This window comes from Myotis davidii, unplaced genomic scaffold (assembly GCF_000327345.1).
Source record: "Myotis davidii unplaced genomic scaffold, ASM32734v1 scaffold629, whole genome shotgun sequence".
In the NCBI taxonomy this organism is placed as follows: domain Eukaryota; kingdom Metazoa; phylum Chordata; class Mammalia; order Chiroptera; family Vespertilionidae; genus Myotis; species Myotis davidii.
Window position 1 is genome coordinate 1,514,511 of NW_006300210.1, and position 12,981 is coordinate 1,527,491.

General features: G+C 37.6%; 1 protein-coding gene across 1 annotated transcript in view; it reads right to left on the reverse strand.

Annotated features, from left to right (window-relative positions):
* Window positions 1–12,981, reverse strand: part of SLC30A9 (solute carrier family 30 (zinc transporter), member 9) — a 73,186-nt gene that overhangs the window by 15,130 nt on the left and 45,075 nt on the right. Inside the window, exons 12-16 of the mRNA XM_015572391.1 lie at window positions 12,449–12,488; window positions 10,456–10,527; window positions 9,920–10,027; window positions 6,562–6,727; window positions 596–725 (exon numbers count right to left, since the gene is read on the reverse strand). Of these exons, the coding sequence (XP_015427877.1) occupies window positions 596–725; window positions 6,562–6,727; window positions 9,920–10,027; window positions 10,456–10,527; window positions 12,449–12,488 (516 nt within the window). The remainder of the gene's footprint in view (window positions 1–595; window positions 726–6,561; window positions 6,728–9,919; window positions 10,028–10,455; window positions 10,528–12,448; window positions 12,489–12,981) is intronic.

A 12,981-nucleotide genomic window follows, 5' to 3' on the forward strand; every position in this document is an offset into this window, starting at 1 on the left:
GCAGGCCCAGCCTCTTCTCCCCGGGCAGTGGCCTGTGCCATCCATGGCTTGCCTCACCGCGCAGCAGTCCCTTCCTACCCACCTGCGTGCGCAGCCTCCTCCTGAGGGGTCGTGACTGTTATGGCATCCCGGCTAATTTGCATATTACCCCTTTGTATATGTAGATGCCTGGCAAGCATTTTATATATTTGTACTTCTCTCTCTTCTAGTCCACTTTATAGTAAATAAAAGGATCTCTGTCAAATTTTGAAACCCTAAGAAGTTGAAAGCTAAAGTGACTTTATGAGCTATAAAAAAAAAGTTTTATTTTAGCCCTGGCCAATGTAGCTCAGTTTATTGGGCGTCGTCTGTGCACTGAAAGGCTGCTGGTTTAATTCGCGGTCAGAGCACATGCCCAGGTTGCAGGCTCAATCCCCATAGGAGGTGTGCAGGAGGCAGCCCATCAGTGTTTCACTCTCACATCAATGTTTCTCTCTCTGTCCCTCTCTTGTTTTCTCTCTCAAAAAACCTTTTTTAAAAGATTTATTTCATTTACTTAAAAAGTAACTTTTTAAACCATTGGCTTTATAAGAAAACAATAAATACATACACTTACCTGTAGCATTTGGTCAAAATCTTGTTTTTCCAAATATGATCTTGTAACAACTCGTCCATCAAAATCTACTTCTGCCTTAAATCTTACTTTACCTAGTCCCAAATCTGTGGCTTTAACATCATGAATTGCCCTGCAATCAATAACAATGGTTACAAATGGTTACACGTATATACATTTTAATGGCACATACATAGTCTAGAATTATTTTTTCCACCAGTGATGAAAATGGACTAAGATGGCTTTCAGAGTGTTTACCATTAAGTGCACCTATCATTTTCCAAACAAATGTCCACTTAGCTATTTTTACATAATGCCAAAGATGTAAACTTAACATTATTTAATGGTAATCTGTATATAAATTATAAAGTTGATCGATTTTTAATAATCAACTCTAAATTACTTTCCTATAATCTGGTCATTCTATCTCATAGTCCCTTTTTTCTTTTTTAAATAGCTTTTTAAAAAATATATTTTTATTGATTTCAGAAACAAAGGGAGAGGGAGAGAGAGATAGAAACAAAGGGAGAGGGAGAGAGAGAATCACTGACTGGCTGCCTCCCACATGGCCCCTACTGGGGATCGAGCCCGCAACCCAGGCATGTGCCTTGACAGGAATTGAACCTGGGACCGTCAGTCTGCAGGCCAACGCTCTGAGCCAAACCAGCTAGGGCTAAATAACTTCTTTAAAAGTTTTCAAACAATGCTCTAAAGTACTCTATTAGAATAGCTTAGTCATAACTATCTAATGAAACAGATGTAACAAACTGAGTCAACACATATGTAAAATGACTAAAGTTACCAATTCCAAGGCAGACATTTATTGAATAGCTTTTACAAAGTAGGTATGATGGTATCTTTATTTTACAGATGACAAAACAGTCCCACAGAGGCACATGTGACTTGTTCAAGGTAATTCAACTAGTCAAGAGCAGAGCCAGGACTCACCCATATCTTCAGATAGCCAAACCCAGTGGTCTTTCCAGTATACCATTTTGCCTCCCAGAAAGAGAAGCTCAAACATAACTGTGTTTCATCCTTTCTGCCCTTACCCTCTGGAATCAATCTTCCCCACCAAAAAAACTATTGAGAAATTATTTTCTTTCTATGATCATCAGTATAACATCTATACAGGATGCATAAGAGAATAAGAAAACACTGTGAATCCTAGGGACATAGAGAGCTATTGGGAAAACACGTCTAAATGAGACTACAAGTACTCTTAAAACATTTGACTCTAATTTGAGTAATCTTGAGCAAGTTACTAAATACTGAGTCTGAAATTCTTATCTATATAAAGAAACATATTTATTAACTATCTAGGAGAAAAATAAGAATAATTAATATTACCCTGGCTGGTGTGGCTCTGTTTGTTGGGTGTCATCCCATGCATCGAAAGGTTGCCTGTTCAATTCCCGGTCAAGGACACATGCCTGGGTTTTAGGCTCAATCCCTGGTAGGAGACAGCCTACCAGGAGACAGCCAATCGATGTTTCTTTCACTCTCATATTGATATTTCTCTTTCCCACTCCCTTCCTCTCTCTTTAAAAATCAATAAATTCTTTTTAAGAAGGAATTAATATTGATAAAGTTATATGTTTCCAAGTTGAAATAAAACTTATCCAGATTGTCAAGAGGCTATACAATTTATTCTTTTTAAAAAAGCATATCTACCTCAGTCCTTACAAAATATTAATAAATTTGAATATTTGGCTAATACATGAGTAGCAGCTAATGAAAATATTCTAATACACACTTTCCTTGTGTTCTTATATAAAACTAAGCTGTCATAGGGTATCTGTCATGGCTCCATATGATCCCTGCCTCCTGTTTTTAAAGCCCTTGTACAAGCCTCTCTTCTTGAATGTGAGCTAGACCTAGTGACTTGCTCCTATCCAACAGAGCATGGCAAAGTGATGAGATGTCATTTCATCACTTTATCTTGTTTACCCTCAGTCTCTATTACCGTCTCAGCTTGTATACTTTGATTAATTAAGTTGCCATGTTGGAGAAGACCACATGGCAAAACAATCTTATCAATAACTGAGTAAGCTTAGAAGCAGATCCATCCTCAGAAGATGACTATTGTCCCAGCTAACACCTTAATGACAGTCTGTGAGAAATCCTGAAGTAGAGGACCTAGGTAAACCATGGCCAGATTCCTGACCCACAGAAACTGTGAGGTAAAAAATGTTGTTTTAAGTCACTGAATTTTGGGGTATTTTGTCACATAGCAATAGATAACTAATACATTATCTAAAAACTGTATACACTTTCTGGATTATCAACATTTATTTTTTCCAACAATTTAATATACAGATCTTCACTCTTGCAGAAAAGTTCAAATTTGCCAGTCAGTCTTTCCACTTATAGCTCTTTTTTTACACTTTAATTATAAATATATGCGAAATTATAAACATGTATGTACCTAACAACAAGGCACTAAAATACATAAAGCAATAACTGACAGAAATAAAAGGAGAAATAGGCAATTCAACAATAATAGCCGGAGTCTTCTAATATTCTACTTGCAGTAATGGAAAGAATACTAGGTGTACCAGTTAATAATGTAGATTTTTTTTTCAACAGATGGAGTTACACATATGTTGATATATATGCGATTTGATATGTATGCTATTTTGTTGTATTGACAGCAAGCTTTAAAACTTCATATGGTCCTAACTGGTTTGGCTCAGTGGATAGGACTGAAGGGTCCCAGGTTCGATTCCAGTCAAGGGCATGTACCTTAGTTGCGGGCACATCCCCAGTAGAGGGTGTGCAGGAGGCAGCTGATCGATGTCTCTCTCTCATCAATGCGTTGATGATAAAACGTCCAGAATGGGCCAGAAGATGTGGCAAAGTAATTTTGCTTCATGATAACGCAAAAGTTCTATTGGGACGGTATCCACAAATTACCTGGACAATGGGGGGAATGTGTAGCTAGCAATGGACATTACTTTGAATAAAGCACTTCTAATGTTTCTCTTGAAATTATCGTGTTTTCTTTGATTACAAAATCCGCCATTATTAACCGGTACACCTAGTAACTAGACAATAAGATTAACTAGAAAATAGAAGACTTAAACACTATAAATGAATTAAATCTAACAGACATCTATACAACATTGTCCAAGATAGAGCATATGCTACGTCATAAGCCAGTAAATTTAAAGAACACGTTCTCAGACCAAAATGAAATAAAGAAATCAATCACACACAGACATCTGGGAAACTCACAAATACATGGAAATTAAGACACTTATAAATTACCAATGCTAAAGAAGAAATCAAAAGTGAGATTAGAAAATTATTTGAAATGATTGAAAATGAAGCACAAAATACCAAAATTTATAGGATGCAGCAAAAGTAGAGCTTGGAAGAAATTTATAACTGTAAAAGCTTATGTTAAGAAGAAAGACAGCAAATCAAAACTTAACCTACCATGATAAGAAATTTGGAAAAAGCCAACTAAACCTAAAGCAAGCAGAAAAAAGAAAATAATATAGATTAGAGCAAAAATTCATGAAATAGAAAATAGAAAAATAACAGAAAATGAATTCAACCAAAAGATGGTTTTCTAAAAAGATCAACAAATTGACAAACCTTTTGTTAGACCAACCAAGAAAAACGAGAGAAGACTCAAATACTAGAATCAGCATTGAAAGAACAGACTTTGCTACTAAACCTAAAGAAATAAAAGAACTACAAAGAAATACTATGAACTGATTTTACATAACTCAGAAGTAGTGGACAAATTCCTAGACACAAAGTACCAGAACTGACTCAAGAAGAAAAAGACAGTCTGAAGAGATGTATAAAAAGTAGAGATAGAATTAGTAATAAAAAAAAAAAACTAGTCACACAGAAAAGCCCATGCCCAGATGGCATCACTGCTGAATTCTACCAAACACTTAAAGAAGAAATACAACCAATTCTTCACAAACTCTTCCAAAAAATAAAAGAAAAGGAAACATTCCCTAACTTATTCTGTAAGGTATTACCTTGATACCAAAATCAAAGATATCACAAGGAAAAGACATTAATATGGGTTTTCTTACATTCAGTTACTAAGCCTAATAATTATTTTAAGAATGCTCAACTTCTTTTTTTAAAATATATTTTTATTGATTTCAGAGAGGAAGGGAGAGGGAGAGAGAGATTGAAACATTAATGATGAGAGTGACTTTGGGTGGTGGGCACATGGCCTATATACAGATTTTGTAAATTAGTAACCCACACACGTAACCTATATGTTCATGGAAACTAATGTCACCCCAATAAAATTTAAAATAATGAAGAAAAAAAACACACATCAATGATGAGAGAGAATCATTGATTGCCTGCCTCCTGCACGCCCTCTCCTGGGGAGCGAGCCCACAACCCAAGCATGTGCCCTTGACTGGAATTGAACTTGGGACCCTTCAGTCCACAGAATGCTCAACTTCTGCTCCAGCTATTTTGGCTCAGTAGATAGTGTTGGCACGAGGACTGAAGGGTCCCAGGTTCAATCCAGGTCAAGGGCACGTTCCTTGGTTCAGGTTGATCCCCAACCCTGGTCAGAGTGCTTGTAGGAGGCAACCAAGGGAGTGTCACTCTCACATTGATGTTTCTCTCTTTCTCTTCCCCTCCCTTCCTCTCTCTCTAAAAATCAATGAAAAAATAGCCTCAGGTAAGGATTAACAACAACAAAAAGAATGCCCAATTTCTAATCTTGATCCATCTAGGTAACTATTTTTCAAGTTTAAACATACAGGGCTTAATCACTCATTTGTTTTACCAATTCAGACATATAGGCCATTCTTAAAAGATTTAACTCAAAGAGTTTAATTATAACCCAGAAGAAAAATACACTCTTATTTTAAAGTTTAAAATTGGTATTTTAAAGAATTGTTCCTTCCACTTCACTCTGAAATCACACTGTGGCTTAATTTCACTGAAAAATACTATTATAACTCTGTATCTCGCTCTAGCTCATTTGGCTCAGGGAATAGAGTGTTGGCCTGAAGACTGAAGGGTCCCAAGACTAATTCCGGTCAAGGGCACATGACCAGGTTGTGGACTCGATCTCCAGTAGGGGGCATGCAGGAGGCAGCTGATGAATTATTCTCTCTCATCATTGATGTTTCTATCTCTCTCTCCCTCTCCCTTCCTCTCTGAAACCAATAAAAATATATTTTTAAAAAAATAGAACTCTGTATCTGATTCTCTCCCGTCTTCTGTTCTTTATTCTTATACTAGTGGCCCGATGCACAAAAATTCGTGCAAGAGTAGGCCTTCCTTCCCCTGGCTGCTGGCACCAGCTTTCCTCTGGCACCCAGGACCCAGGCTTCCCTCCTCCAGCCGCCAGCAGGTATCCAGGACCCCGGGCCAGCTTCCCTTGGGCCAGCCACAGGCACCTGGGACCCTGGACGGCTTTGCCCAGGCCCTGGCTTAGTTAAGAAGGACATCCAGAATGATGTCCGGAAGACATCTGGTCTATCTGGTCTAATTAGCATATTACCCTTTTATTAGTATAGATAATTTAAAAGATAAAGATAAGGAAAAACTTAAAATAAACTAAAATAAGTTTATTTTCGAAGGGAATATAAATTATTTTAAATTTGGTAATCACTTCCCCATGATTAAAAATCTTCTTAAATTTAGTATATTCAATTTATAATATAAATATAAGGCAAATATAAATATGAAAGATCCACCTAAGTGGTTCCCCATTAAGGAGGCAACTACTTTGCAAACTTCTGTTCCTTATTCTAAAAATTAAAGATACACAAAATTTAAAAGGAAACTTAAGGAGTTTCTTAAATGCTTTCACTTGCTAATTGTTGTAAGGATGCAACTCTGAAAAGTAATAGATTAAAAAGTTCTGAAGGTTAGGAATCCAAAACCTCTTCTGGAAGTATTTACAAACCAAACATACCTATTTCTTAATGATTCTGTAAACCTTAGCAGCAGCATAGGAATAAACTGACCTTACTGATGGGTCATTCTCCAGGAGTTCAGTAAGCCGCTGTACTTGTTCCGGCTGGATGGATCGCCCTAACAGTGCTTCTGTGTTAGTGTAAATGAGGAATGCTGAGACAACACCTAATAAGGTGCCCACACCCAAAGAACCTAGGCTGTCATACAGTGGATTGCCTAAATAAAGCACATAAGAAGTCAGTAAATTAACATTTTCTATTATTTCGATGAACTTTAGTGAGCAAAGAACATAATCAATAAATCAAGGGACTTCAAATTCATTCTGATTCCTTTAATGACTTTCTCCTGATAGATTTATTTACCTTACTACAAAATGGGAATGATACAACTTGCTTCATATTACATGGGAGTATATTGCTTCATATTACATGGGGTTTAATTATTTAAGATCTGTTTTTTGCATCCGGCCATTATATGGGTGAGGCTTCAGAGAATTTTCAGATTAGAGAATTTATATACATACTAGAGGCCTGATGCACGAAATTCGTGCAAGGGCCTTGGCCCCAGCCCCTGCCCTCCACCACTGTGATCGGGGGGCTCCACCTGCTGAGGCTTTGTCTGGAAGGAAGGACGTCTGGAAGGATGTCCGGTCTAATTAGCATATTATGCTTTTATTATTATAGATTCATAACATAATAAAGAGTCCATTTCTGTTAGCAGTATCAGTAGCACTTTTCCTATCCCAGGTTGACAAAATAATTGTAAGATCAAAAACTGAAATAACAATTTTTGTGTCTTATTCCTACCAAGGCTCTATGAGAAAATTATGAAAGCCATACAAAAACTTATATGGGTCACTCCTTTATCATTCAACCAAGGGTGATGATACATAGCTAATACTATTCTGGATACTAAAAAGAAAGTTTATTCATTGCTGCTCTGGGTACATTTGAGCAGTGGTTCTCAAAGTACAGTCCTTTGACCATCAGCATCAGCATCACTGGACAACTTAGTAGAAATGAAAATTCTCAAGCCTTACCCTAGATCTTCTGAATCAAAAACTCTGGAGGTGGAGTCTAGGATTCTGTGTCTTCCTAACCTCCAGGCAATTCTCATTCTAAAATTTGTTAGGGCTTGCCGAAACCGGTTTGGCTCAGTGGATAGAGCGTCGGCCTGTGGACTGAAAGGTCCCAGGTTCGATTCTAGTCAAGGGCATGTACCTGGGTTGCGGGCACATCCCCAGTAGGAGATGTGCAGGAGGCAGCCGATCGATGTCTCTCTCTCATCGATGTTTCTAACTCTCTCTCTCCCTTCCTCTCTGTAAAAAAATCAATAAAATATATTTTAAAAAAAAATTTGTTAGGGCTTAATTAATTCTCTTCCAAAACCAATGAGATGATTTATCATCTATAAATGTGTAGATTAATCTACATATTCTATATATACAAAAGCCTAAGAGACCATTACGACCGGTTGACTGAACGACCAATTGCTATGACATGCACTGACCACCAGAGGGCAGATGCTCAAAGCAGGAGCTCCCGCTTGGTGGTTAGTGCGCTCCCACAGCCAACCTTCTGTGGCCGGCCAACTTCCTGTGGTCTCTCCCTCTGGCTGGGCGGCCCTGATCAGGGCTGGGTGAGACAGTCCCAATTGGCCCCAATCACTGGCTGGATTGAGGGACCCCCCCACCTGTGCACGAATTCATGCACTGGGCCTCTAGTATTTATATAACAGACATCAATTAAATATTACAGCACATGGCTTTTATAATTAGAGAAATCTTTTTATTCTAAAGATAAAATGTCAATATTAAATTTAAGTCTCTTAATGCTTGATAAAACATATTTTACTAAAAAACTGAATTTACATACTAGTTTTACTAATATTTAGTCAAAAATATAACACTGAAAGGTAAACTGATTTATCAGTACTAAAGTCTTAAAAATGATCCACTTGTGAATACAGTATAATGTACTAGGAGGCATATAATTATAGAGTTTGAAATAAAATATATTGCATTGCACTTTAGAAACTCAAATTTCATCATTTTTATTTACAAGTAGCCCTGGCCGGTTTGGCTCAGTGGATAGAGCATCGGCCTGCAGACTCAAGGGTCCCAGGTTCAATTCTGGTCAGGGGCATGTGCCTTGGTTGTGGGCACATCCCCAGTGGGGGGCTGTGCAGGAGGCAGCTTATCAATGTTCCTCTCTCATCAATGTTTCTAGCTCTCTATCCTTCTCCCTTTCTCTCTGTGGGAAATCAATGAAATATATTTTATAAAAAAAATAAAAATATATGTATATAAATAATCCTACAGAAGTCACAGAAATATTAGCTAAAAAATATTTTATTTATTTATTGGCATGTTATTTAAATTTAAATGTATTAATTTAACTAATTAAAATTTAATTCATGTGAATACTCTTAAAACAAAAATTTTATGTTTGATTTGACTGGTTAACATTATAATATAAAAGAAAATAATCTATTAAAAGTTGACTTACTCGTCAAGTCACACTTTTCTTAAGCCTGAAATTTTGCGAAGTAATGATTTATGTCTAAAATGATAAAGTTAACCAGAAAAACAATAAAACTTATAGAAATATTCTGGATCACAGTGAACATTAAAGAATGCTGGTTCAGACTTAAAATGTATATTAAAAATGAGGAAGACCTGTTCATATTTTAGAGTATTTTAAAAACACTGCAGAACTATGAGAGCTTATCACCTCAAATTATTTAAATATGCAAAAACAAATGGGTAAGAATGGAAGGAGTTCCATTCCAAGGCTCAGAAATTTGAGTCTTTGCATACTAAATGATTCTGATTTACATTCTGTCTTCTGACTCATCTATATTGTACTGGCCTTTAAAACACTTAACTAGCTACCGAAATGAGGGTAGAACCAACTTGAGAGTCAAAAAATAGGAAAGCAATAGTACTTACCATTGGGACTAACCGTGCAAAAGACAAATTAACAACAGCCACAATATATATTTATTTAGCACTCTAGAGTTTACTGAAGTTCTCTCTTGCATTATATTAATAAACTTGTCAGGTCACTAGGACAAATATCAATACTTCTATACGCAAAGAATAATTGTGTAACTTATAGTAAAGAATAATTGCGTAATTCATTAAGTCACAATTAGAAAGGTTTAGAGTATTACATAAATGCACTATTAACAGCCTTCTTTATTTCTAAGAGAAATTCTTAACTCAGAGAAATTTTACACTTTTACTGACCAAATGTTTTATATAAATAAGTTAATAAGTTAGGGTAGTATAAAATTAGCATCTAACAATCTATCAGTTTAAAATTATTCAATGATGTAAAAGAAAATTTCCACGTAGGCTTATTTAAGTAGTACAAATAAATCACCTGTAATGTAAGGAATATTTACCTGTTATAGAAGTAAGACCCATACAAGTGGCTGCTATTGCCACTCCCAAGACTGCTGCAGTATCCTCCAACAATATAACATTTGTACTAGGATCACGACTTTCCATTACTTAATCATTGGGGAGAGACAAAAAAGAAACTTTCTGAAATCTCGATATTCTCAGATAATATTTTAATAAGTATCCATTCAAAATTAAGATATAAATGAAGACTAAAAATGTGTGAGATCCTGATTTTAAAAACACTGCTCAGAGCAAACAATTTCTTGGCTTACATGTTCAAATTGCTTTTTTAAGTTATATAAGCATATACATAAATACTGTAATTTACGTAAGTTAATTGCAAATATAAAGTATTCATGTTCAATTTACATTACATTTCTCTTTTTAAATGAACTGATACATATATAAGAGCCACATATAGGGAAGACACTGAGATATATTTTGTACATATCTATAAGGAACAAAGCAATAGTACTAGGCAATTTTAAGCAAATAACGGAGATAAAATAATATGCCTGGTTTCTAAAGCACATACCATACTTGTAAAATGACATTCCTTTGGCCGCAGCACTCCTACGAAGTTCATTTACAGCAACAAGAAGTGTTGCTGAAAGAAAAGCATTCATATCAGCATAGGAGAAACTTCATGCCTCTCAACTTTAAAGATGGTATCTCAAAAGATAAATAAATATGTATAACACTTTAATGCCATGGTTGGAATTAAGAAAAAGTTCTGTATTAACTAGTCACTATCAAGGACCCAATTAATCATCACAACATAATGAATCCCATATTTCAAAACCATAGTAACTTAAATATCATTACCACAATAACAGCCGTAATTTATTGGACAGTTACTATCTGGCAGGCACCACACTAAGCAAGCATAGTCATTCTTGATCCTCCCAACCTTTTGAGGCAGGTAGTATTATCACCATTTTATAGACAAAGATGAATGAAATAGTATGCATAGAAAGTGACAATGTTTCAGAAGTAAACATACTATGAGTAAAGCAGTGAATTAGGCAGTTTCATACATGATAGTAGCACTTCCCTGTCATAATACTGCTATAGCTGAAACTTTCAGAAACTTTGACGTATTTGTATTACAAAAAATGACAGCCTTCTTTGATTAACATACTAAAACCTCATTTTTTTTAGAAGAACTCCGTACATAGTTATTTTATATTTTATTTCAAATGTTCTGAGTTTTATGATATGACTAGAGGTCCTGTGCACAGATTCGTGCACTGGTGGGGGTCTGGCCTGTGGGGATGGGCCTGCTGTGGGAGCGCTGCTCATCCCAGTCAGCCAAGCGGCTGTGGACCCGCCCTCTGAGCAGCTGCTGAATGAGGAAATTAGTCTGAGCTGGTATTTCAGGGTAATGTCCTGGGTAAAGGCCTGTTCTGTGTCCTGGAGGAACCTGGCAGAGAACTTTGCACCCCAAAGGCACTCGGTGAATGTCCTTGATGTATAATGCCAGGTCAGAGTCACCATTGGTATGTTCAGGGCAGCTGTGCTCCAGGATCCTCAGCCATCATGACAGCCTCCCCAGGGGGTCCACAGTCACGTCCCCTCTTGCAATCCGCCTATGCCAGTTCCCCGTGCTCTTTCTATAACACACCTTAGAGGGCCTACATCAGCTGGTGGGGTCAGGTCAGAGTCTGGATTCTCTCAGATATTTGACAGGTATGGAGATTCGGACTCACCCTGGGCCTGCTAGAGGCTGCATCCTGGTCAGCCGAGCGCACTGACCACCAGGGGGCAGCTCCTGCATTGAGCGTCTGCGCCCCCTGGTGGTCACTGCACATCATAAGAACTGATCGACAGTCATTCTGGTCATTCCACCGTTTGGTTGCTGGGCTTTTGTATATATAGACTAGAGGCCCGGTGCACGAAATTCATACACTCGGGGTCCAGGAACCCTTGGGGGATGTCTGACTGACAGCTTAGGCCCACTCCCCTAAGCCAGCAGTTGGACAGTTGGCAGTGTCTGCTCCTGGTGATCACTGCTTAGACCAGGGGTGGGCAAACATTTTGACTCGAGGGCCACAATGGGTTTTTAAACTGGACCGGAGGGCCGGAACAAAAGCATGGATGGAGTGTTTGTGTGAACTAAATTCAAAGTAAACATCATTACATAAAAAGGTACGGTCTTTTTTTTCAATAGTTTTATTCATTTAAAACAGGCCAGATCCGGCCCGCGGGCCATAGTTTGCCCATGGCTGGCTTAGACCCACTCCCCTAAGCTGGCAGTGTCTGCCCCTGGTGGTCACTGCGCATCACAGTGACCAGTTGTTCCACCTTTCGGTCGATTTGCATATTAGCCTTTTATTATATAGGAGGATACTCTAGAAGAAATAGCTTTTCTGTTGCCCCTACCCTTTACAGAAACAGCCACAGTACATCATATAGAGTTTATTCCTTAAAAGTAGACAAAGCTTAGATTCCTATTCCCAGTTTTCTTAATGAACTACTAAATATATTTTACTAAATTAAGAATAAAGAAATACTATGACAGTACATACCTCCTTCAGATAACAAGGATCCTGCTAAAATACAATATGCCTGAAAAATAAATATTAAAATAAAGCATAAATGAATATTTCACTAAAAATCAAAATTGTTCATAGATAAAGTTTGTAATATTTAAAACAGACACATGAATTTGAATTCATGCCAGATAAGGATCTTGATGGGAAATAGTTCAAATGAGGAAAATGAGATAGGTGGTATCTTCATATGAAAAAACAGAGATAAAAGCTTAAAAATGTTATGGTCATCTCATTTTGTAATAATTAGAAGAGTTACTAGAGGCCTGCTGCACGAAATTCATGCATGAGTATGGTCCCTAGGCCTAACTGGCGATCAGGGCTGCTCTGCAGGGCGATCGGCAGGGTGATCAGGGGGCCTCCGCTTGCACCCGCCTTAGCCAACCTGGCACTGCCTGCTCATCAGCTCTGCCTCCCACCACTGCCACTGGTAGCCTCCCTCTGTGGTGCCAGGTTACCTCCCTCTGTGGGTCACCTCCCTCTGCGATTGGAGGGGCAGCACCAGCCTG